The 23,125-nt window shown below is 47.6% G+C and overlaps 1 protein-coding gene and 1 pseudogene across 2 annotated transcripts; both read right to left on the reverse strand.

Moving 5' to 3' along the window:
- Positions 1 to 4,629: 4,629 nt before the first annotated feature.
- On the reverse strand, positions 4,630 to 12,776 carry LOC120664725 (LEAF RUST 10 DISEASE-RESISTANCE LOCUS RECEPTOR-LIKE PROTEIN KINASE-like 1.2). 2 transcript variants are annotated; one of them, XM_039944034.1, is made up of 4 exons: positions 11,769 to 12,776; positions 6,595 to 6,633; positions 5,925 to 6,167; positions 4,630 to 5,751 (listed from the first exon to the last, which is right to left on the reverse strand). In XM_039944034.1, the coding sequence occupies exons 1-4, from the start codon at positions 12,586 to 12,588 to the stop codon at positions 4,850 to 4,852; spliced, it is 2,004 nt and encodes a 667-aa protein (XP_039799968.1). In that variant the 5' UTR covers positions 12,589 to 12,776; the 3' UTR covers positions 4,630 to 4,849. The 2 variants fall into 2 exon arrangements, with proteins under 2 accessions (XP_039799968.1, XP_039799967.1); XM_039944033.1 differs by having other exon boundaries at positions 5,925 to 6,209.
- On the reverse strand, positions 8,806 to 11,740 carry LOC120664726 (annotated as a pseudogene).
- Positions 12,777 to 23,125: the final 10,349 nt, after the last annotated feature.

Raw genomic sequence — 23,125 nt, forward strand, 5'->3', positions numbered from 1 at the left:
ATTTAAAATTTGAATTTTGGCCGGTTGGGTACCGGCCGGAACCGGAACCGGACCGGACCGGTTTGACCGGTAACCGGTCAAACCGGACCGGTTCCCACCGGTTAGGTTAACCTTGCTGCTGACAAGCGAGAACCCTTGCCCTCAACTTCTTCTCATCTGTCTCTTGCTAGTAACGAACAAAAAAAACGGGCGTGTTGGGCCCCGGGTTGCATGGACGACTACTGGAGAAGGTGTTTTCTGCTTGCACGCCGTGCTGGCGCTCTGAATTCTGACGAACGGTGGTGTACTCTATATTATCTGAATCTGTCTCTCGATGCCCGATCAGGATTCAGGCGAAGCGTGAATCACGCGTGCATCCCAACACGTACGCGCGCACGGCCCAGGTGGATACTCCCCGAGAACTATTGCCAATGCCTAGCCGTAGTCCGGCGGCCGGGCCGGGAGCCTGGGAGTTCGAATCTGCCGGAGGAACGACGACGCGCGGCGGCGAGGCTATGGTCGCGGGCCCCGCGCCACGGCGAGATGCCAGTGTGCGCGGCGCAGGTGCCAGTGCCACCTCGCGCGCCGGTCGGCGTCACCGCGCGCGTGGCGCCGCTGGCTTGCCTTGGCGCGAGGAAACGGGTGCCGTGCGGCGGGGCCGGCACGCGCGGCACGAGCCCCTCGCGTGTCCGCCTGGTGCTTCGCCGCGTGTGGCGTACCGCGTACGCGCACCCACACACCTTGTTGAGTGGTCGAAACACTGGACAACCGGCGTTCCGTCCGCGGGCTGGATTGCTGGTCCAGCGCGCACGGCGCACCTGCGCCAGCCGCGGAAGGCAAGCGCTGGGATTTTCTTGGAATCGGGGCAAAATTCCAAGATTTCTTTTTGTTTTTGAGATACATTCCAAGATTTCTTCTGGCCTGATGCTTTAGTTGATTGGGCCTAATAACGAAGAAGGTGAGAAGAAGGCCTGATGCAACGTGCAAAAAAGCTCGTTCCGTCCAGTACACCTAGGCCCAGTTGACGGACTTTGGACACAGAAAAGAAAACTGTCGCCATTAACCATTTGGCCCACGAGCTCTTGACTGAACTCTTATAGGAGTACTACGAAACGAAAAAAAAACACAAAGAGCTGCTCTCTCCGTTCTGAAATGTAAATCATTTTGGTTTGTCCTAAGTCAAATTATTTTAAATTTAATTAAGTTTATAGAAAAAAGTAATAATATTTTGAATGTCAAATGAGAATAATTAAATCCATTATGAAATATACTTTTCTTAATTTACTTATTTGATGTGTTAGATGCTAGTATTTTTCTCTATAAATTTGGTCAAACTTAGACTACTTTGACTTATGACAATATAAAATAACTTACATTTCAGAACGAAGAGAGTATGTAAGAGTAAGACTGTATGCGTACATGCCACTCTAATATAGGATGTGAGATGGGTAAGAAATGCATTAGCACGGGTCCCTCGTTCAGAAGAGTAGGGAGCCTTCTGTGTCACAATGCTTATTAATACGGTGGAGAATAAGATGGGGTCCGCTTAACAAAAAAGATCATCCATCCCCAACCGTGTTTTTTGGGTATTTTGACTCTTTTTTTAAAACTATTTACAATAGTAAACCGCTCAGAAAACTATTTCTAAATCTGACCCATCAAAGATACGCCAATTAAATTGGCGCTGAATGTTACTTCAACCACGCCAAAGCAATTGGCGCGGTAGTCCCATCGTTGAATGTCGAGCTGGCATGGTCAATCTGACGTGACTCTAATCCCGCGCCAATTGCTCTGGCGCGGATCCCCCCCCCCAAATGGATCTATTCCCCGTTTGATTGTGAGCCAGGAGTCCATAATGACCGCGCCAAGTCCGTAATGGATCATATGGACTTTGGGCTCACAATCAAACGGGAAATAGATCCGTTACGGGGGAATCGACCGCGCCAGGGCAATTGGCGTGGGATTAGAGCCACGTCAGATCTGGTGCTGGTCAACATGCCAGTTCGACATTCAACGACGGGACTATCGCGTCAGTTGCTTTGGCGTGGTTGAAGTAACATTCAGCGCCAATTTAATTGGTGTATCTTTGATGGGTCAGATTTGAAAATAGTTTTCTGAGCGGTTTACTATTGTAAATAGTTTAAAAAAAAGGTCAAAATATCAAAAAAATACTCCCCAACCTCCATCACCCCTTTGGAATAGAAATAATGTACATGTAACATCCCGAAAATCCACTCAAATAAATTACTCACTAAAAATGTTTTTCAAAATCTTTTCATCGCCGAGCTCGAATTTTTTCCGTCGATTCGTCGCCCTAGCACCAAACCCAATCTCCGTCCCGACACCAAAATCAATCATTGTTTAAAATTTCCCTATTCTACTCGTTCCTCGTGCACGTCGCTTTTCTCCTTTTCTTTTTCCCTTCTCCTTTCTTCCTTCTTCTCTTTTTTTCCTTCCTGCTCCTTGCCCACACACAGACTCTCTGTGCCCACGCGCTGCACGCAAGTCCCTGTGCCCCCACGCGCACCACGCGCCCGTTATGCCCGGCGCGCCGCTCGGCCCCTGCCCGAACCGTCTCGTCGTCCTGTGCCCGCTTCGCCGCTCGCACCACCGCTTTGCAACGCCGGGCGCCATTAATGGCCGCCCGAGATGCTCGCCGGCCGGCCACCGCTGCCCCCTCCCCTCCACCGCTTCTCCTCGCCTATAAATAGGCCTCCACCGCAGCCTTCCCCTCCACGAGCTCGCCCACCACCGCGCAGCCCCTGCCCAGCCCCCTAGCGCCGCCGCCACAGCCACCACAGCCGCCTCCCGCTGGCCGCCGTGGGCGCGCCTCCACAGGCCGCCTCCGATCAAAGTAAGTAGAGGAACCGGACCCCTTCGCTTTCCTCTCTCTTTTCCCCCTATCCCCGGCCGCCGTCGTGCTCCGGAGAGCCGGATCCCATGGCGCCGTCCCCCGTTCTCCCCCTCCTCTGTTCGGCCTGGGTGTCGAGAGGAAGAAGAAAGGGCAAATTTGCCCTTAGCCCCTCCTCTTTTCCTTTTTCTTTTAAGAGCCCTCCCACCTCTCTAGCCCCTTTTCCAAGGAAGCCCTCCTCTTTTATTTCTTTAGAACACTAGCCCCTCCACCATATAAATATAATTCCAAATGGACCCTTACCCTTTTCAGAGTAGCCCAAACACTTTCCAAAATTCTAATCAAGCCCCTGCCGTCTCAAAAGTAATTGCAAATAGGCCCTTGAACCTTTGTTCAGCCCCTAAACCCCTCTTTAACCTATCATTACATGCGCCAAAAATCCTCCAATTACCTCTAAACTTGACCATGCCACTTCCAACATTATGTCCACCATGCCATTAGAAAATCTCCTGAAAATAATCTTCCTACCCTCATTTCTTCATTCGAGCTCAACGGAAAAGCTTTTATTTCTTTTTCTTTATTGTGTGCTTGTTTGTGTGCGCCGTAGATCACGGAGTGACCGAGGAGGAACCTGTCGATGAGCAGTACTGCGAGCAAGTGTGCGAGGAGCAGTACCGCGAGCCGGAGCCAGAAGACTCGTACCGCGAGCAGGACTTCCCGAAAGGATTCGGAGATGGCAAGTTCAATCTCATCCTTTGTTGCATATTTTGTCCCGGTTTTACAAACACAACCTATTGGTTTATTTTACAAAACTGCATATGCTTTTACTGCTAAAACATGGTTGGATAGCCACCCCTTGACTTGTTATAACCATTCCTTGACCACCTAGATTGATGTCTAAATATGATTCATTCTATGTGGATGTTAATCACTGCTAGAATTGCTTAGGATCTTATACTCGTTCTACTACATATCAGATATGATTGTTTATAAATGAAAATGTGTGAGTGTGTGGGGAGGAAAAAAAGTGGATTTGTTGGAAAATAAATGAAAGATGTGTTTTGATGAGATGGGTGGCATTTCTGTGTGAAGTGTTAAAAGGTGTGCTTGACCCGGTGTGGTTGAGCAAGATGGGGAGATGTCCATCTTGTTACAATTAAGGACCGAGTTGTTGTGACATCTTGCCTAACTCAATCCATCGTGCAACCACTCGACCGTTGTATGTGGCAACGGTTTAGCATAAATCCCACTAACAGTTTAATTTCTTGCTGCCGGCAGTAGTCCTACGATTCGGTAGTAATTCTTACCTGTCCTCACGATACGACCCGGTAGTAACTCTTAGAAAGGATGCATTTATTGTTTCTTACCTCCCATTGCGGGTACCCTAAGAGCATGGCTAATAATAAAGCCAAGTGTTTGGCTATAAGCAAAATAACAAGAGCCAAGCTATACAATAATTAGGCTCTTACTTGTCTTCAAATATTTTATTATTATTATATGGTTACATTCTCTTTCCTATTGTCCTCATGTAGATCTTTATTAGGACCCACTATTACCTATGCATCCGTGCCCAACTTGGTGCTTAACTAGGAGCCAAGCTCTCTTCTCTCTCCTCCCTTCTCCCTTCCACATCATCAAAATTGCTGACTAGCTTGGCTATAAGCTCATTATTGTACCTGCTCTAATAACCATTAGCAATACTTCTACTGAATTATTCAGAAAAAAACACCCACCCATTCACACAAATAAAAAAGGTTACCAGCTGCGACTCTACATCCTCCCAAGAAAAACCTCCCCCCCCTACAAACGGCCACAGTTCCTATGTACATTTAGTCTGTCTCTAAATACGCAAGTGAAGCATAAATGAATAATTTACAGACACATAAACCAAAAGGCCAAAAATATGAATATCTACATACAATCAGGACCCTCCACAAAATTAATTGCACGCAACATTGGGACGCCATGATGACAGAGGTTTCGGCCATGCACTCTCTGATCCCTGATATGTGCTCACTGTCACTGGCTGCTAACGCTGGTTGTTGTGCTCATGCTGTCCCACGGAGCGTGCACGGTGTTAGGGAAGCGCGACGCGACAAGCGCGTCTTCCTTCTTCTCCTTCGCGAACCCGCCCTCCTGGATGCTCCTCAGGGCGTCGAACACCTCCTTTATCGGCGGCCGCATCTCGCCGTTCTGCTGCAGGCACCGGAACGCCAGCTCCGCGACCATCGTCATCGCCTTCCGCGTCGCCTCGTCGGAGCCGTACCCGAGCCCCAGGTCCACCAGCTTCTCCAGCTGGCACTGCCGGATCTTGTTGACGGCCATGGCGGCCAGGTTGATCTCGCTGCGGTCCCGGGTCACGTCCACGGCGGGCTTGGACGAGATGAGCTCCACGAGCACCACGCCGAAGCTGTACACGTCGCTCCGGTCCGTCAATTGGTAGCACTGGTGGTACTCCGGGTCCACGTACCCCGGGGTGCCCTGCGGGGCGGTGGAGACGTGCGTGACGTCCAGCGGGAAGAGGCGGGACAGCCCGAAGTCGGCGACCTTGACGTGGAAGCCGGCGTCGAGGAGGATGTTGGTGGTCTTGACGTCGCGGTGCACGATGGGGGGCTCCACGGCGTGCAGGTACGCGAGCGCCGCGGCCGCCTCGACGGCGACGCTCAGGCGGAGCGGCCACGGCAGCGCGCGCTCCGCCGCGCGGTGCCCGTGCAGGTGGTCCGCCACCGTGCCGTTGGGCACGAACTCATACACCAGCAGCAGCTCGCGGCTGCGGCTGGACGTGCACCCGTAGAACAGGACGAGGTTCGGGTGGCGCAGGCGTGAGAGGATGGCCGCCTCGTTGAGGAACTGCTCCACGCGCCGGCAGCTGTTGTTGTACAGCCGCTTCACGGCCACCACGCGCCCGTCTCGGAGATGCCCTGAGCCCACCACCAATTCACCCAATCCCAAGTAAAAAATCACTTTCCAAAAGTGAAGAAAAAGCACCAATTCACCCAATCCCAAGTAAAAAATCACGTTCCAAAAGTGAAGAAAAAAACTTAAGCAATCCGGCCAGGCTACGAGCGTTATCCAGCGGTCTGATGTGTAGTACCTTTGTACACTGTGCCGAAGCCGCCGTCACCGATCTCCATTGCGTCGCTGAAGCTGTCGGTTGCCTCCTCCAGCTCCTCGTACGTGAAGTGGTGCGTGTGCGGGCTGTGGACGCTGCCGGACTCCGTGTCGTCGGTGCTGCCCCTGGAACGCGGCGTCCCGCCGGAGGCTGTGTACTTGAGGAGCCTGGAGGACGAGGTCATCTTGTACGGCCTTCTCTTGCGGATGTACAGGCACGTCATGACTGCAAGGACCAAGAACAGCACGCCTGCGGCTATGGAGCTCGCTGAAGTTGGAAAATTTCGCAGATGGTGACGGCATTATTGTTCAGGAAACATCAGGTGTGCATGGATTTGGGAATACGATGGCAATATATACAGGTATGGTATGGCAAGCCCGCTTTCTTAATTTCTACCACTTTGCACTCGCAATTATGATGACAGTTACATTGTGTTTCTAACTTCTATTGCTTGTAATTATTTCCAAAATTCATTCATTGCGACAACTAAAAGGGAACCTTATGGCAAGGACCATTGATCTATGCTTCTCTAACTGTGGAATATTTGTAGCAATCATATGAAGTTTTTGAAAAAAACAGACAATTGATTAAACAGTTAAATATGTACAGTTCATGCCTATTACTGGTAAAGTAGACAGGTTTAAGAAATTACCAATTGTAAGTGCTATTTTCCTCGGCTTTGTCTTCAGCTCTGGAAAAATAAAGAAAAGAAGTTATGAAACAGTGCATAAATCAAGTACATATCAATAATCACCTCGCTCCCTTTTTTTAAAGAAATTTTTATTGCTATGAAAACTCCCAAACTTCCAATGAGTTTTATTGTTTCATTGCAATGCAAGTTGGTTACAATTCTGTCTCATCTTAGTCAGGTCCTTTATTTGTAACTGTTGATTGTGAATTAGCTATTCAACCAAATGAGCAACTCCAACAGCCTATGTAAAACAAGTTGGATAGGTAAAAGTAGCCAAACAAAGAAAAAAAACCGGTTCCAACAGTCTCGCTATCCTCCTCGGTCGCTATAGCGCTCGGCATCCCACGCCCCTCGCTCCGCAAAAATACCTACCGAGTGGACTCACCATTGCGAACCCGCCCACCTGCCACGCGCCCCCGCGGAGCTTCCCGGCGGCCCTGTCGCGCTTTCCCGACGGCGTGACACTCCCCGACGAGCTCAGCTGCGTCGCTGCCCCTCGGCCACGCGGGGAGGAGGACTCCGCCGGTGAAGAGCTCACCGGCGCCGGGGCCGATTCGCCGCGTCGGAGCCCCGCCACAACCTCGCCCTCAATCGGCCTCCACCTCGCCTCCACCCTCAACACAGCACGCCGTCGCGGAGCTCCTCCGCCAGCCGCGGAGCCTTCGACGCCGGGATCGCGACGGGGAAGGTCGATTCGGTGGCGACGATGGTCGATTCGGCGGCGGGGAAGGTCGATTCGACGGCGAGGAATGTCTTGCGGGAGGGCGACGGCCTCACATGGGCATGGCGATGATTAGCTTGGGGAACTGCTAGTAGCTTGTCAGAAAAAAATCAGATTGGTAGTGGTTGCTGCTGGCCTGCTATTGGGCCTGTTTGTTTCCGATTAAAAGTCGCTTCTTGGGGGGAAGGAATGCGAGAATCGGAAATAATCCCGCCAAATGCTTTGCGGTGGGCGTGATTGTTTTCATCGCCGCTTCATTCTGACGGCCGGTTTTGTACTGGAAAGCGAGAATTAGTAACGCGGATAGAATCACGATTCTGGAGAACGCCGATCGACCGCGCGTCCGCATCGAGCGGAAACAAACACGCCCATTATCTATTCGTAGCATCTGTTCGCCGCCGGGAGGACCGGACGACGGCGGCCAGCACCGGCGAGCAGCGCATGAAAGATTTAGAGTAAATTTGGAGAGTCTTATGGTTTACCCCATCTCTAGAAAGCTCTTTATCTTTTTAGAGTGTTGGAAAAACTCTTAGTTTAGCTAGGAGAATAACTATTTTCTTGGAGGTATGCTCTTAGAAGAGAAAAAAAATCCAAAAAAAGATCAAGGTCCGGATATTCATTTCCATCGTTTTTGTAGGAACATCCATGCTGGGGAGATGATAAAAGCCAATTTGGCTTTCCTTCCACGAATGGTACTTAATTAATCCTAACGTTCTACTACTAATCTACTACTACTCGACAATTGGTTACTTGTTTAGGTGAAGTGTCAACATCAAAGAAGAAAAATTGTTTATTCGAAAGACAAAGTATTCGACCAATTCAAGAGGAATCTGATTTTTCCCCATTCAGTCAGAGCAAGCAATTTCGGTTCATTTGAACCATGTAAATGCACATCTATTATCTTATTATTTGACTAACAAACGGAGCCTCCATGTTCGCTCTCAGGCCTAGAAATTCTCACGTTAATCGGAGAAAATAGAAAAATAAAAATTACCCACCACTGCTATTATAATAAAAAATTAGCCTAAAATACCCCTGTGCCTAATTAAAAATCACCCACCAATGCCATTATAAAAAAATTAAATATAAAATATCATTTAGCTATGTATCAGTTAGAAACATATACTATTAATAAAACTAAAACTAATCCATTAACCAACAAACGTAGCCTCCACGTTCGCTCTCAAGGCCTGAAAATTTCCACGTTAATCGGAGAAAATAGAAATTACCCACCACTACCATTATAATAAAAATTGGCCTAAAATACCCTGTGCCTAATTAAAAATCACCCTCCAATGCCATTATAAAAATTAAATATAAAATATCATTTAGCTATGTATCAGTTAGAAATATATATTATTAATAAAACTAAAGCTAATCCACATTCGCTCTCGAGGTCTAGAAATTCTCACGTTAATCGAAAAAATAGAAAAATAAATTATCCACCACTGCCATTGTAATAAAAATTAGCCTAAAATACCCCTGTACCTAATTAAAAATCACACACCAATGCCATTACAAAAAATTAAATATAAAATACAATTTAGCTATGTATCAGTTAAAAACATATACTATTAATAAAAACTAAAGTTAACAACAATTAATCAAAATAAAACAAAAATAAGGATAATTATATGCATAATATTATTAAAGCTCAACAAATCAAATTGTTATCATAGGTAGATCATATTTGAATTGTTTTAACCAACAATAAGACATAATTTACGATAATGAACAGGGTGATGTATGGTAAAAAATAGTATAATCTTTGAGTAAGGATACAATGGCATCCAAAATTTTGAATTTTCAATACTAGCCGCGCAAATGCGCGGGCTATACGACTAGTTGAGTCAAAGATATGACATGGCGTCATAGCAGAAAAAGAAAAGAAACAGCATATGTCATGGCAACATGGCCTACTACCGCGGTCTAAGATTGAACTAGGTAACTAGGAGCTCCAACAAAGCGTTCAAGTATATTAAGTCAAAACTATTATATGCATACTGAAAAATCACAAAGCTTAAATCTCTCAATCAGACTACTTCAACTAATCGTCATCTACAGAGTAGCCTTGATGACGTCGACCTTAGCTTGTTCAAATTAGTTTGATTCTGAAGCTGAGACATAACTACAGAAGATACCTGAAGAACATGATCCAATAGATGTACCGTCAGAGCAGAAGCACGTGTGATCACTAGGACTGCTGGAGCTATATCCACAGAACCCTCCGGAGTTCCTACAGTCTCCACACCACCCCACACGGCCACACCCACCTTCCACCGCACGGCGAAGGCGAAACCGCCTCTTATCACATCCCCAAAGGTAGAGTTCCCGGCGCCCAGCGAGTCCGCCATGGAGCTGCACGGGAGAACAAGCGTGGAGCTGCACGACCCCATCACGTCCGGCGCCACACCGTGCCCTTGTCCAGCGTATAGTAGGACCGCCCCCCGGACAGGGACGAGAAGAAGTCCGACGCGAAAGGCAGCGACGACGAGCTGGCGCTGCAGTTGATGTACGCCGTCAGGAACTGGTCGCGGTCGGTGTACGCGAACATGGCGCCGTCGAAGGTGGCGTTCCGGTAGGGCTGCGGGCACGTCTGCTCAGTTACTAGCCTTTTGTCGACGACGGTGAGGAGGTGGTTGCCGTAGTCGACGCCCGTGACCTGGAACAGCCCGCCGCCCGTGGTCACCAGCTTGCCGGCGTCCGTGCAGGAGAGGAGGTACACCGGGACCGAGCAGTAGTCCGGCCGTTCCACGCTGTTCACGGAGAACGGGTAGCCGATGTCGAACTGGAGTGGCCCGCACTGGTAAGGTTTCGGTGCGCAGCTGCTGTACCGGAAGTAGGCGTCTGATTGTGGCTTGCAGTGGGGCAGTGATGCGAGTAGTAGGGTGAAGAGGAGTGGCGCTAGATGCAGGCGATGCATTTGATCAGGAGGCGCCATTGCTGGATCGGCCGATGAAACGAGGAGGAAACGAGAGGAGAGAGGAGCAAGATATATGGATGGATGAATGATCGCGAACACTAGACGAGTGTGCTGCTAACCTGCTACTTAGATGGTCATGGTCCATTCTCACAGGTCAAGACAGGAGGGCTCACAAACAGTTCAGGATCCAGGAACAGAGATATAATGGCAACAGCATCCGGTTATTTCTCTCTCCTTGACGGCTGCAAGCATACTGTTGACATCCAAATTTGGCACGAATCAGGTTTGTTGGATAATTTAGACAAACTGGTCAGGCTGGTAAGGCAAACCGGTCAGACCGGTCTTGAAAACTTTGCCAAATCACCAATTGGACTACACTCATTGAGACGATCGAAATGCATATATAGAACGTCCAATTTGAAGTCCGTGTGAGGAAGTTATGTCTCAAGAAAGATATCCAATTAAAACGTCCAATTTGAAGTCCGTGTGAGGAAGTCCAATTTGGTGGGCTGGTCAGATCGGTCGGAACAGCCCAATTTGAGATAGGAGTTATATTTTGGCACAGGGTATATATAGGATTCGATACAGACATTCCCACCCTATATATATGAAGGGTCACACCCGATTTAGGGTAATCCAATCGATTCAACACATTTATCTTTACCTTTTATCTCTAAACTTTTCCAACCCCATCTGCTGTTCTTCTTGCGTCTCTACAAAGTTTGAGGGTGTTCTAAGTGGCCTGCCGACCTCAGAGCAACCCTAGGTTCATTAGCTCCGACGGGGTTCCTTCCGAGCTTGTGGTTCTAGATTTTGGTCGTCTTCCTGGAGCACTGGTCTGATCGGTCTGCGCAGAGAGATTGCTGGTGCTGATCATGTTGACGATCTGCTACGCGTTCTAGCATATTTGAATGTGTTGACCAGGTTTGCGTTAACGCAGACGAAACTTTCGGTACTGCGAGGACAAGGTCAAAGACTTGAGGCGCCTACCGCAGGTGGTCATTGACGAACAAGATGAGCATTGCATTGAACTCGCGTGCCTGGAGGATCAAAGTTGGCTGTCGCGGCACGCTGAACTAGGTCAGGATTGACGACAACCACCGTTTTCACTGGGCGCTACTATCTCATGAGGAAAAAAGGGGGATCGTTTGCTTGGTTTGGTGCCCTTTGGCCACCCACCAGCTGCGACCAATGCTCAGCTCCGGGCCTTCGCCGCATGGTTGCGCTCCTAAAAGGATCACACGATTCACAAACCACGGCGGCAGAGGTGGCGGAAAGAAATGGGGCAGAATTTCTACTGGTAAGTGCTGCAGAAACAAGAGCTCAGCAGCGTGCAGTCTGGAAGCTATGTTCTACTGGTGCACTCGGTGGTTCGTCAGTCACGTCTCCAGAAACAACCAAGCATTTGGCAAACGAGGTGCTCTTTTCTACTGAATACTACCCAGTAATACAGAGTGAAAAGAAAGGGTGGTGGTAGAACGAGAGACTCACCGCAAGCTGGGTTGCGCACGCGGCCGTCGGAGCACAGGCAGCCGATGAACTCGCCGCTCTGGTTGTAGCTGCACTGCCCGCCGGAGTCCTCGCACAGGAAGCACGGCCCGGCGCTCGGGTCCCAGGTCAGCTGGAAGCCCCGCTCCAGCAGCTTGCCGTACCCGTCGCTGTTCAGGCGCAGGAGGTACCCATCGTCAGAGCCCAGGAGGAGCTCCTTCAGCACCGGCGCGACGACCACCTCCTTGCACGCCCGCGGCCACAAGGCCTTGGGCGGCACGTCGTTCAGCGCTGCCACGTAAGACACCCCGTCCCGCTTCGGGAAGCCGCTGCAGTTGATCGGAGGGATGGGCGGCGGCGGCGCGGTTGCCGCCGTGAAGACGCAGCCGAAGTAGAAGGCGAGGTCGTCGTTGGCGGTGGTCGAGAGGTTGAGCCAGGTCTCCACCGGCACGGAGACGTTGTGTTTCACCCGCGGGCACCCGCCGCCGTCCAGCACGTCCGCGTCGGCGACCGTGACGGTGTGCTTGTCGTAGTCGATGGCCAGCACGGTGTAGTTGCTGTCCTCGAGCCACAGGGTCGCGCGGCCGCCGTCGCAGGCGACCGCCATGCCGGGGTACCCGCAGTAGGAGTGGGCGGTGTACCCGTCGGCGTCGATGGCCATGTCCGCGCTGGCGAGGAAGAACGGGTAGTGGACCTCGACGCTGCCGCCGCACGGGACGGACGGCCGGCACGCGCTGGCGTTGTAGTACGCCTCGCCGGCGGCGCGGGCCGCGGCGAGGGAGGCCGCGGCGAGGAGGAGGCGCGCGACGGCGAGGAGCGCCATGGTGGCGCGCGGCCCGGAGGGGCTCGAGCTAAGGCCGGGCTGTACGTTGCGATGATGCACCCTGACTTGCAGTGCACGGCTGTCACGTAGTCGCACGGCCGCTGCTCCTCTTACCGGGCTCTGTGGCTCGAGACATCTGGTTCGTGGTGTGGTGGCGGCGGCGCGCGGGCGGGCCGCGAGACGTGAACTCTCCTGCTGCTGTGCCGAGGTGGTGCACGACTTTGACTTGCCCTGTCGGGGAGGCAGTTGGTAGCTCCGGGGACGTGGCGGGGCGCGATTGGCTCCAAGAGGCGGCCGGGTCTCCGGTTGGTGGTGGCGCTGACGCGCCACCGGCCGATGACCTCATCCGCGCGCGCGTGTCCGCCTGCCCGGTGGGGACGGGACGGGTCGGACGGCTCCAGCTCGAGGGCTGCGTGCCGAGTCCCCTTCCATTTTCGCGGCGTATTCCTTGTTGCGGATTCTTTTTCCATCCTTTTGTTTGATTTTTTTTGGTGCGCTTGTCCATGCATGCTTGTTTGTTTGGGTTTTCACTTGAACTGCGCACGAAGGAAGCGTGCGAGCTCGCGGTCGTGAATAAAGTGGTGGGAATGCTGGATCACGCTTTCGACCAGAAGAGGAGGCCGGCCGGAACCGAAAGGATTGAGCGGCCGGATCCTCTTGTTAGGTGTAGCACTATGGAATTCCCCTAATTTGCTCTGTGCCCAAGGCATGCGCCAAAACATACAAAACACATAGGCTGTGTTTAGATCCCTGGAAAACGGGTAGAAAATATCACATCGGATACTGTAGCACTTTTCATTTGTTTGTGATAAATATTGTCTTACCATGACCTAACTAGTCTCAAAAGATTCGTCTCGCAACGTACATCAAAATTATACAATTAGTTTTTTTATTTACCTACATTTAGTACTCCATGCATGGATCATTTGCTATATTTAATGTTTCGATGTGATTTCGATGTGATGGAAAATTTGGAAAGTTTGGAGGAGTTTGGGGATCTAAACACACCCATAGTAAACTCTTTTGCTAGCAAAAGTCAACACTGCAAAGCTTTTGTTGTGTGCTGTTTTGATCCATGATAAAAAAAATAACGCTCACCAAAATTTGAATTGAAAAAACATGAAACAATGGCAAAAAATATAATCAAGGAAGGGCCCCAACGGCCAGCACCTACCCTTGAAGACGCAGGTCGCGACATTTAACGCACGCTACGCGATTGACAGGACCCATGACCAGGGTTAAAAATCTCGATCGGAACCGATCCGGTTTTACCGGTTCCGGCCGGTTTCAAACCGGCTCAAATTTAAAATTCAAATTTGAATTCTAAGGAATGAAGAATTCCCAAAAAATTCCTAAAAATACTTTAAGTTGCGACGAATCTAATGATGTCAAATTTTTTCAAATATTCATTCATTTAGTATACTTTGCGAGCATTTGAAGTTAAACAAAAAAATGTGCATACAAAAGTATACAAATACAATGTAAAAGTAGTACAAAAGAGGGTTGGAGGGTTCATTTAGGCTAAAACATATTATACAAACATTCATTTAGTATACTTTGCGGGCATTTGAATTTAAACCAAAAAAGAAAAAAAATTGAATTTGGCCGGTTACCACTCAAACCGACCGGTTACCACTCAAACCGACCGGTAACCGGTCAAACCGGACCGGTAAACCGGTCGGCTAGCCGATAGGAACCGGTTGAACATGAGTTTTTGATTTGGATTTTGAATTTGGCCGGTTTTTTCCAGTAACTGGTCAAACCGGTCCGGTTTACCGCTACCGGTGGGCGGCGGTTTTGTCCCACCGGTCGGTAAAAAAAAACCTGCCCATGACCTCCCCCTCGCGCAAACACCTCTACCACTACACCACACTCTCAAATATTTCTTTACTTCATTTTCTTTCCCCACATACTAAACTGAGTGTAAATTGCTTATTTGAGGCTCTAAATGAGTTCAAATTAAAAATTTGACAACTACAAAGTTTCATAACTTTTTGAGATCTACAACTTTCATTTTGGTACTTTCTCCATCCGAGGTCGTTTTCAAATTTAAGAAATTGAAATGTAGTTTTCGTTAACAAGATATTTCAAATAAAAAATTATGAACTACAAAGTTTCATAATTTTTTGAGATCTACAACTTTCATTTTGGTACTTTCTCCATCCGAGGTCGTTTTCAAATTTAAGAAATTGAAATACAGTTTTCGTTGACAAGATATTTCAAATAAAAAAAATTATGAACTACAAAGTTTCATAACTTTTCGAGATTTACAACTTTCATTTTGGTACTTTTCCTATCCGAGGTACTTTAAAAATTTTAAATTTTAAATGACCCATTTTTAGGTGGAGGACCGTCCGCTCCCATTGGGTGGACCGTTCGCCGTTCAAGACGTTCGGACATCCAAAACGTGAGCATGTAAGTCCTAACAGCGGACGGTCCGGCCTGTTGGGGTGGACAGTCCGCCGGCTAATGTTCAAACGCGCAGCTCTTTTCAGACGTCCGAACTTATATGTAGACGTTTTGGATGTCCGAACGTCTTGATTGGCGGACGGTCTGTCCATTGAAAACCGATGGTCCGCCACCTAAAAATGACCTTGTTTAGTTGCAAAATTCAAAATTCCAATACTATCACATCGAAATGGAATCTTACATGCATGGAGTATTAAATCTAGTCGAAATAGAAAACAAATTGCATAGTTTGATTGTAAATTGCGAGGCGAATCTAATGAGCCTAATTAGACTATGATTAGGTACTAAATTGCTACAGTAACTGCTAGGGTTTCGCTGTGGGAGGAGATCTGAGCCGCTCGTTCGAGATGGGCGGGTGATATTGATTGGGCTGGTACTGGGCCTTGCCTCTCTAGGCCGATTCGTGGCCAGATCTTCGGCTATTTTGCACAAAATCCCTCGGCATACTCAAAATTCATCTACATTTACACGGGCATGTTTGGATCCAAGGGCTAGAGCTATTTTGAGCCTAAAATAGCCCAAAATCCTCAAATATGAGGGCTAGTTTTGGCTATTTGGAAATAACCTACCTCAAAAAATTATCCCACCCAAAGGGTGATTATTTGAGCTATTTGAGTGGGTCCCACCGGAAAATTAATTTTTCTCCTCCCCTGTGGCCACATCCAATCGGGCCTGCCTGTGGCCGCAGCTCGCACCTCGCGATGGCGGATCCCATCCGCTGGCGGATGTCCAGCGCCCTCTCGATCCGCCGCCGCCGACGGTGAGTCGCCCCATCGCCTCCCCCCACGCGTGCGCCGCCCCGCCGCCTACCCCCACGCCGGCCACGCGTGCGCCGCCGCGCCTCCCCCCACACGCGCCACCCCGTCGCCTCCCGATCCGGACTGCCGGCGCCGCTTCTCCCCCACGGACTGCATCGCCGTCGCCGGCTCGGACCGCGGCAGCCCTTCATCCCCGACCGGATCTCCATGGACGGCTTCGACTTCTTCTCCACAACGTCGTAGACGTCGGCGACCGCCCCCGACCACGTTCCTGCTCCTCATGCCGGCATGGACTCATTCGACCTCAACTCATAGGTGCCGCCGGTCGAGAATTTCCCACATCTGCATGCGTATAGCGCCTTCCTCCAGGGCCACGGGGAGGAAGGAGCTGGGCTCGACCATGGCTCTGTTTACCCTCCCCCTCGCGCACCGCGCACCAAGTGCCTCACCTCGCTCCTGGGCTCGGCCGTAGCTGGGTGGCTCCGCCTGCACCGCGTGCTCGCCAACTTCAATTCGGCGCATCGTCATCGGCGGGAGGCAGCAGCGGTGTAGCCGGCGACGGCATGCCGCCATGGCCTGCGCATGGTGGAGGCTCGTCGTCCGGTGCAGACGGTGGCGGACGGGGGGGGGGGGGGGGTGAAGGTCAGTTCGGCTGGTCGGCATCATACGCGCTCGTCCTCATCGAACCGTGGCCGCGCGAGCTCGCGTGGTGGCCGGGGTGGCCGTGCAGCAAGGGGTGCTGGCCATCCTCAAGCTCCCGGCAACAACTACATCGACGTCGATGAAGAAGAAGGATATGAAGAGGAGGTCGAGGACTTAGGCAGCTCCGGCGGCCCTCCGGTGAGCTATGACACTAGAGCGAATTGGAATGATCTGAATAATGGTTATTTGTTGCAATTGTGCTTAGAGCAAGTGCAAGCAGGCCATTACAATGGAAACCAAATGAGTGGTGATGGGTACAAGGCTATATCCTATGGTTTTTATGCCAAAACTAGAAAGAAGCATGGCCATGGGCAGCTAAAGAATCAAATTGGCATACTTGAGAGCACTTACTCTTTTTGGTGCTACTTACAAGCACACACTGGTTTAGGGAGGAAGCCTGATGGAACCATTGATGCTGATTCAGAATTCTGGCGTACACACATAGAGGTATATTCCATACTTGTCTTAGTACTTGAATTTCCACCAAAAAGATGAACCCCTGCCTGATAGTTTTAATTAAAGTTTATGTCATGAACCCTATGCTTATGTTGATGTGTTAAGACTTGTGACTTTCCTTGAGTAAATTCTGAAAATGTCTCGTTTCTGTTTGTTGCTGTATATTGTATTTTTGTTTTGACAATTATATTTGCTACACTATGCATTCAGGTGGTCAAGAATATATTTCCATACATTTTTTCTTACTTTGCCTTGTTATTTAGCTTTGTTAAAAAATTGAAATTATGGTAATACTGTAACTATAACTTAGCTGTATGTGTATATGCCTTGTTTATAGATTAGGTACAGATACATGACCTGACATTTCAGGAGAAAGTTGCTTCTGCATTGCAAGTAATGGTGCTCAGAATAATGAGCTAACTGTAACTTAACTTGAAGATGAATGCTACTTCCTGAAATTGTATTTTGCCATGGAAGAGTCTGTCATAAGTTCTAGGATGACTTTTATCTGGAAAATATATAGCTGGCAACCACGTGCTTACATGCTTATCCATTTAGCTGAAAAAGTTTGGATATTCTGTCAGGTTCATGTCACTAGCATGGTTCTTTCCTGCAAGGAAACTTTATTATGACTGCACATAACACTTGAATTTATTTGCAAACCTAGATCCTGGATCAATTCTGACTCAAATAGACATAAATATTTATGTGTGTTGTTCAAATGAGCAATAGACAGCAATGGTGCTTTAATTCTGCATTAATAACCTGGAAGGAACAGCTAGCTAGCTACTAGGTCCACGGTCTTTAATTCTGCATTAGTAACAGCTAGCTAGTTACTGAGAAAAGAGAGCCGGTAGGTCAATCATCCAGTTACACTCTTGTTGGTTTAATTTGCTTTCAGCATCTGCATGTATTTTTTTCAGAACAATGGTTAGCTGCCACTGAAGGAAAAACTTGCTATAATATGTCCTTCTATAATTTATCATGTTCATGTTTTGTGTTCATGTTTTCTAATAATCATGCTATTCTGTAAACTTGCTAAGCATTTTGTCTTAGTACTTTCATACATATTTGATTGACAATGCCTTATTTGAACCAAACTAACTTATCTGTGCATGTGCATTTGTACAGAACAAACCATATTTGAAGAAGTTGAGATGGGGTCCTCCAGGAAACTTGGATCTGCTAGAACAAATGTTCAGTTCTAGTACCATTGATGGAGGTGGTGCCTTTGTGCCTGGAGATGATTATGGTGCTGCCCAAGAAGGTGCTGAGGATGCATGGCCCAAAGAAGCAGAAGAAGAGGACTTTCAGGAAACACCAAGAAGTCTATTGAGAGTACTACCAGCACTGGTGAAAGTCCAGTCAAGAAGAGCAAAAGCCCAATGGTTCGTTATGTGAGGGACTTGTCCATTACCTTCAAGCAGACCGTGCAAATCAACAGTCAGGAAATGAAGAAACGAGCTAGTGACAAGGAGGCTTTTTCAGTGAGGAGGTGTCAGCAATTGGCTTTTGAGTGCGGTGTTGAGCAAACAAGTGAGGCTGTCTTTGCAATGGCCAAGATGTTCCAAGACCCCTTCCAAAGGGAGTTCTTTTGTGGCAACTTGACACCTGAGCTTAGGCTTAGTTACTTCAAGAAATGGTGCAGGGAACAGTGTTTGGAGTAGTTAGGATGGTACAATGAACCTATTATGCGTGTCATGTGTTGGACAACTATATGTTTGTGCTGTCTGTGATGTGTTGGACCTTTTATTTGTGTTCATGTGCTGAATCTTCTAATATTATGCTAGCTATCTTACTGTTCTGACAATTCATATGACTCTGTGTGATGTTAATATTATTTTCATCTTGTATGTGTGTGTTTCTCCATTGGTACAAGTTCTGACTTTTTCCTATTTGTGTTTAATCAGGATGAGTCCAATGAACAAATGCATGTTGAAGAAACTGACGGAGGAAGCACATCATCAAGCGAGGATGAGGTTATCTCCATGTGCCGCAAGAATTTGAAGATGGCTACAGATTTTGTTGTGCAACTGGTCCCTATCTTGGGCATGTACTCTGATAACCACTTTGTCAAACTACCACCTAGATCACTATTTGCCCCAGAAAGTGGTTTGCAATGGGTTCAGAGGACTTTAACCCGAGATAGTTCTTGCTACAAGATGTTTAGAGTTGAGAGACCATTATTTAATAGGCTGCATAATACTTTGGTGGAGTCATATAGTTTACAGTCAACAACAAAAATGTCATCTGTAGAGGCTCTGGCTATGTTTTTATGGGTTCTTGGAGCACCACAGTCAGTTAGACAAGCAGAGGGCCGTCTTATTAGATCTTTGGAGACAACAAGTTGGACATTTGATGCAGTTCTGACTTGTGTCCTTAGATTAGCACCTGACATAATTAAACCAAAGGATTCGGAATTTTCTGAGGTGCATCCTAACCTAGAAAATCCAGATTTTCGGCCACATTTCAACAACTGCATAGGAGCAATAGATGGGACTCATGTCAAGGTTGTGGTGCCAAAGAGCAAGAGGATTCAATACTTGAACAGGCACAACGAAACCTCACAAAATGTGCTTGCAGTTTGTGATTTCGACATGAGATTTACCTTTGTGCTGTCGGGATGGCCTGGTTCAGCACATGACATGAGAGTGTTCAAAGATGCAATGACAACTCATGTTCACAAATTTCTACATCCACCACCAGGTAAACAAATGCAAATGTCTTACAACTCTTTCTATCATTTCCATAATTGAACTATATGTCTCATTGTGTACCTGAATATGTAGGAAAGTATTATGTGGTTGATGCGGGGTACCCAAACCGCAAGGGCTACCTTTCACCATACAGATGTACGAGGTACCATGTGGAGCAATGGCAAAACGGTCCTCTGCCTCAAGGTATGAAAGAAACCTTTAACCATGCTCATTCAAGAGTTAGGAATGTCATAGAGAGGTCTTTTGGAGTATTGAAGATGAAATGGAGGATTTTATTGAAGATGGCAAAATTTCCAGAAAAGAAGCAAACTAGAATACTTGTTGCTTGCATGACTCTTTATAATTTCATTTGGGAGAGCAGAATTGCGGATAGGGAGTTTGCTAAATGTGATGCTGATGCAAATTACAACCCAATGCCAACACAACATGAATCGGAATGGCCGGAAGATGAACCTCTTGTTGAAGATAGCAACATGAATGAGTTTCGTGATGAGTTGGCATATAATTTGCTTCATGGCTTGTAATATTATTTACATTCATTTCATGAAGGACTTGTATGTTTGTGTGAGAACATTACTTGTATGTTCCGAGTGAGACATGTGTATGGACAAATTTAATTTTTGTGATTAAATAATATGTATACACATGCTCGATTAATATATACACGTGTGAAGTATATATGCATGGAAATGTACAGGGAAGGCAAGGCACAGGACAGCACAGCAGCATGGCGCACAGCACCGCAGGCGTACAGCACAACAGCAGCCACACAGGATCTGGCAGGAAGAGAAGTTAGTTGGATCCAAATAATTGGGAAGGAAAAATAGCTCAAAATAGCCCTTGGATCCAAACATATCAACAACTATTTTATTGGAGGGCTATTTGCTTGGGCTAAATAGCTCTAGCCCTTGGATCCAAACACGGCCATAGATATCTACTTTCCTTGACGGTTCCATAGTGCTATTTTGCTTAAACATTTGCATTGCATGCATGAGAGATGACCATGTTTGGAAAATGGCTAACTCGAGATTCAAATGAGTGCTAACACGCTGAGGCGGACGATCCGCTATCCTCTGAAAATTTGGACATAAACTTGGTGTTTCTGGTGGGCGTCAAAACTTGACGGGAGGACGGTCCGCCCAGGGGAGCAAACAATCTGCAACCTAATAGAAACTGCAAGAGCCACGAATTCGGACAGTGGCGGTCACAGATTGGTTCGGTGGTGGAGTTCGTGGGAGGACCGATTTAGTCGGTCAGCCTCTGGTATCCAAACTGGTTAAAATGGCGGACGGTCCGCCAGCTAATTCAAAGTTTTATCTAGAAACTTTGTTGGTTCTAATGGTGTTGCAAATATGAACGGAGGACGATATGCTACTGGAGTACGGATGGTCTGCTGGCTAACTTTTGAAACCAAACAGAACTTGGGATGTTCTGTGTGCTCGGGTCTTTATACTGCGGACGGTCCTCCCTCTGTGAAGAGGACGGTCCATCAGGGCTATAACGATCTATTCTGACACACACTTAATGCATTTCTAGCCGTTGGCTTTGAACCTCGGACGGTCCGGTTCTTGAGAGGGGACAGTCCGCGAATGATCTGTTTTTACGGGGTTAGAATGTAATGGTTAATTTTTGAGGGGGTGGCTATATATACCTCATGCTCGGCCATGGGCCAGTGCTCTTGGCCCATTCGAAAGCTTCCTTGACATATTTGAGCAAGCTTCGTTGTAGCAAAACCGGCCAAATTATACCGGCTTAAGTGCACTGATCCTCATCTTAATCTTAATCTGATACATGATGCACTTAAAACGGCATAACCCGGCAGCCTCTCGAGTCAAGCCGGATTAAACTACTGTAATCAAGGATCGAAAAACACTGAAAGTCTCACATGAAGACAAGCACAGATGGTTACAAGCGGACAAAAGTTTCTCAAATTTAAATTACAATGCAGAGCTTTACAAAATAAGTTTAAATAAAATCTTTAGAGTTCAACATGCAATCAAATTTATATAAAAGCTCAATTTAAAAACCAGGATAACTACGAAGATGTGAGGAAGTCACATCGAGCCCACCGATGTAAATCCTGGTTAGCTCCAACCAGCGGTAGCTACCTAAAAATATGATACAACAAACCCTAATTATAATAATACTCAGCAAGACTTACCTAACTAGTGGTATACACCTAGTTGACTCCTAGACATGCAAAGTTTTTTAGCTTTGGAGTTTATTTTGGTGGAAAGGCTATTAATAGTGGATCCTTACTTTCAATATTTTAGCTCAGGTTTAGTATGAACCAACTAGGTTTGCTTGAATATTTAGAGCAAACATGGTAGATCAAAGTAATCCTTCAGTAATATCACAATCGAATCATCTTCATTCCATTCTCATTCCAATTCCTTACTATGATGTGACACAATGACCAAGGCTCTCATATCCGCTAGTCACAGCGAATCGATACGATTTTACCTTGCAAGGTGGACCTAACACACACGACACGTGCAAACCACGCTGGGCCACACATATCAACTGTTCCCATCATCACCCCGGCGTCTGAACCACGCATGCCAAAACCCAGGTGAAGAGCCCCTCACGACGAACTCTCAGAGAACCCGAAGGCGACATATAATCCAACACCCGCCATCATACCACTCCCAGAGTAGCGGGTCGCAGTTCAAAGTATCGTTGCAAATCAGGTAATTAGCTTATCGGTTTCGACTACCTCCTACTCCCTGCATGTGGTTAGTACTGTTCACTCCTCGATCAACGATGCCAACAACGGTACGGCCCTCACTCGGCATAAGCGGAGGCATATTTTCCATCCATTTCACACCTTTAACCCAACTCATCTCCACCCGGTCTCCATTTTTCTTTCCTCAATATCTCATTCTCCAGCAACTTGCCATAAGTAACAAGGATCTATATCGCGCAAGTGACAGGAAATCACTCAACTTCTACCCCGTCCCTATTTATCAAAGCATTTCTAACGACACACGTATACTAGTAAAGACTCATAGTTACCTAGGGAGAAACATGAATACTATAATTTCATACAACTCCTAGAAATGTAAATGCACAAATACTTAAATAAATATAGAATACTGAAATTAAGGGTTATACTCCGGGGTTTGCCTGGGGTAACACTAAGTCAGTGTTAGTACTAACAAGGCCTTAGACCCTTCCGACCTTGGGCGGGTCCTTAGATTGCTCCAGCTGGTCCTCTTTTTGCTCAACCACGATCTGGTATCCCATGTCTTCAACTATGTAATCGACATGAATGCATATGAAATGCTGAGTAATGCAATGCAAATGTTAGGGCAGCAGTGCAATGATAAGATGCATAACTGCTCATGATGCAAAGCAATGCAATTAAAACAATACACAAGACTGGGAAACATTTACTGAAGGTGCACAACAAACAAGTCCCAAGGAGCATAGGTT

Source organism: Panicum virgatum, chromosome 3N (genome assembly GCF_016808335.1).
Source record: "Panicum virgatum strain AP13 chromosome 3N, P.virgatum_v5, whole genome shotgun sequence".
Classification (NCBI taxonomy): Eukaryota; Viridiplantae; Streptophyta; class Magnoliopsida; order Poales; family Poaceae; genus Panicum; species Panicum virgatum.

Excerpts from the sequence above, each read along its gene's own strand:
- LOC120664725 (XM_039944033.1), bottom strand. The coding sequence starts at position 12,588 with ATGGCGCTCCTCGCCGTCGCGCGCCTCCTCCTCGCCGCGGCCTCCCTC. Across the intron at positions 6,210-6,594 it reads GAAAATAGCACTTACAATTG|CGAGCTCCATAGCCGCAGGC; the intron begins GTAATTTCTTAA and ends TTCCAACTTCAG. Across the intron at positions 5,752-5,924 it reads CTTCGGCACAGTGTACAAAG|GGCATCTCCGAGACGGGCGC; the intron begins GTACTACACATC and ends TGGTGGGCTCAG.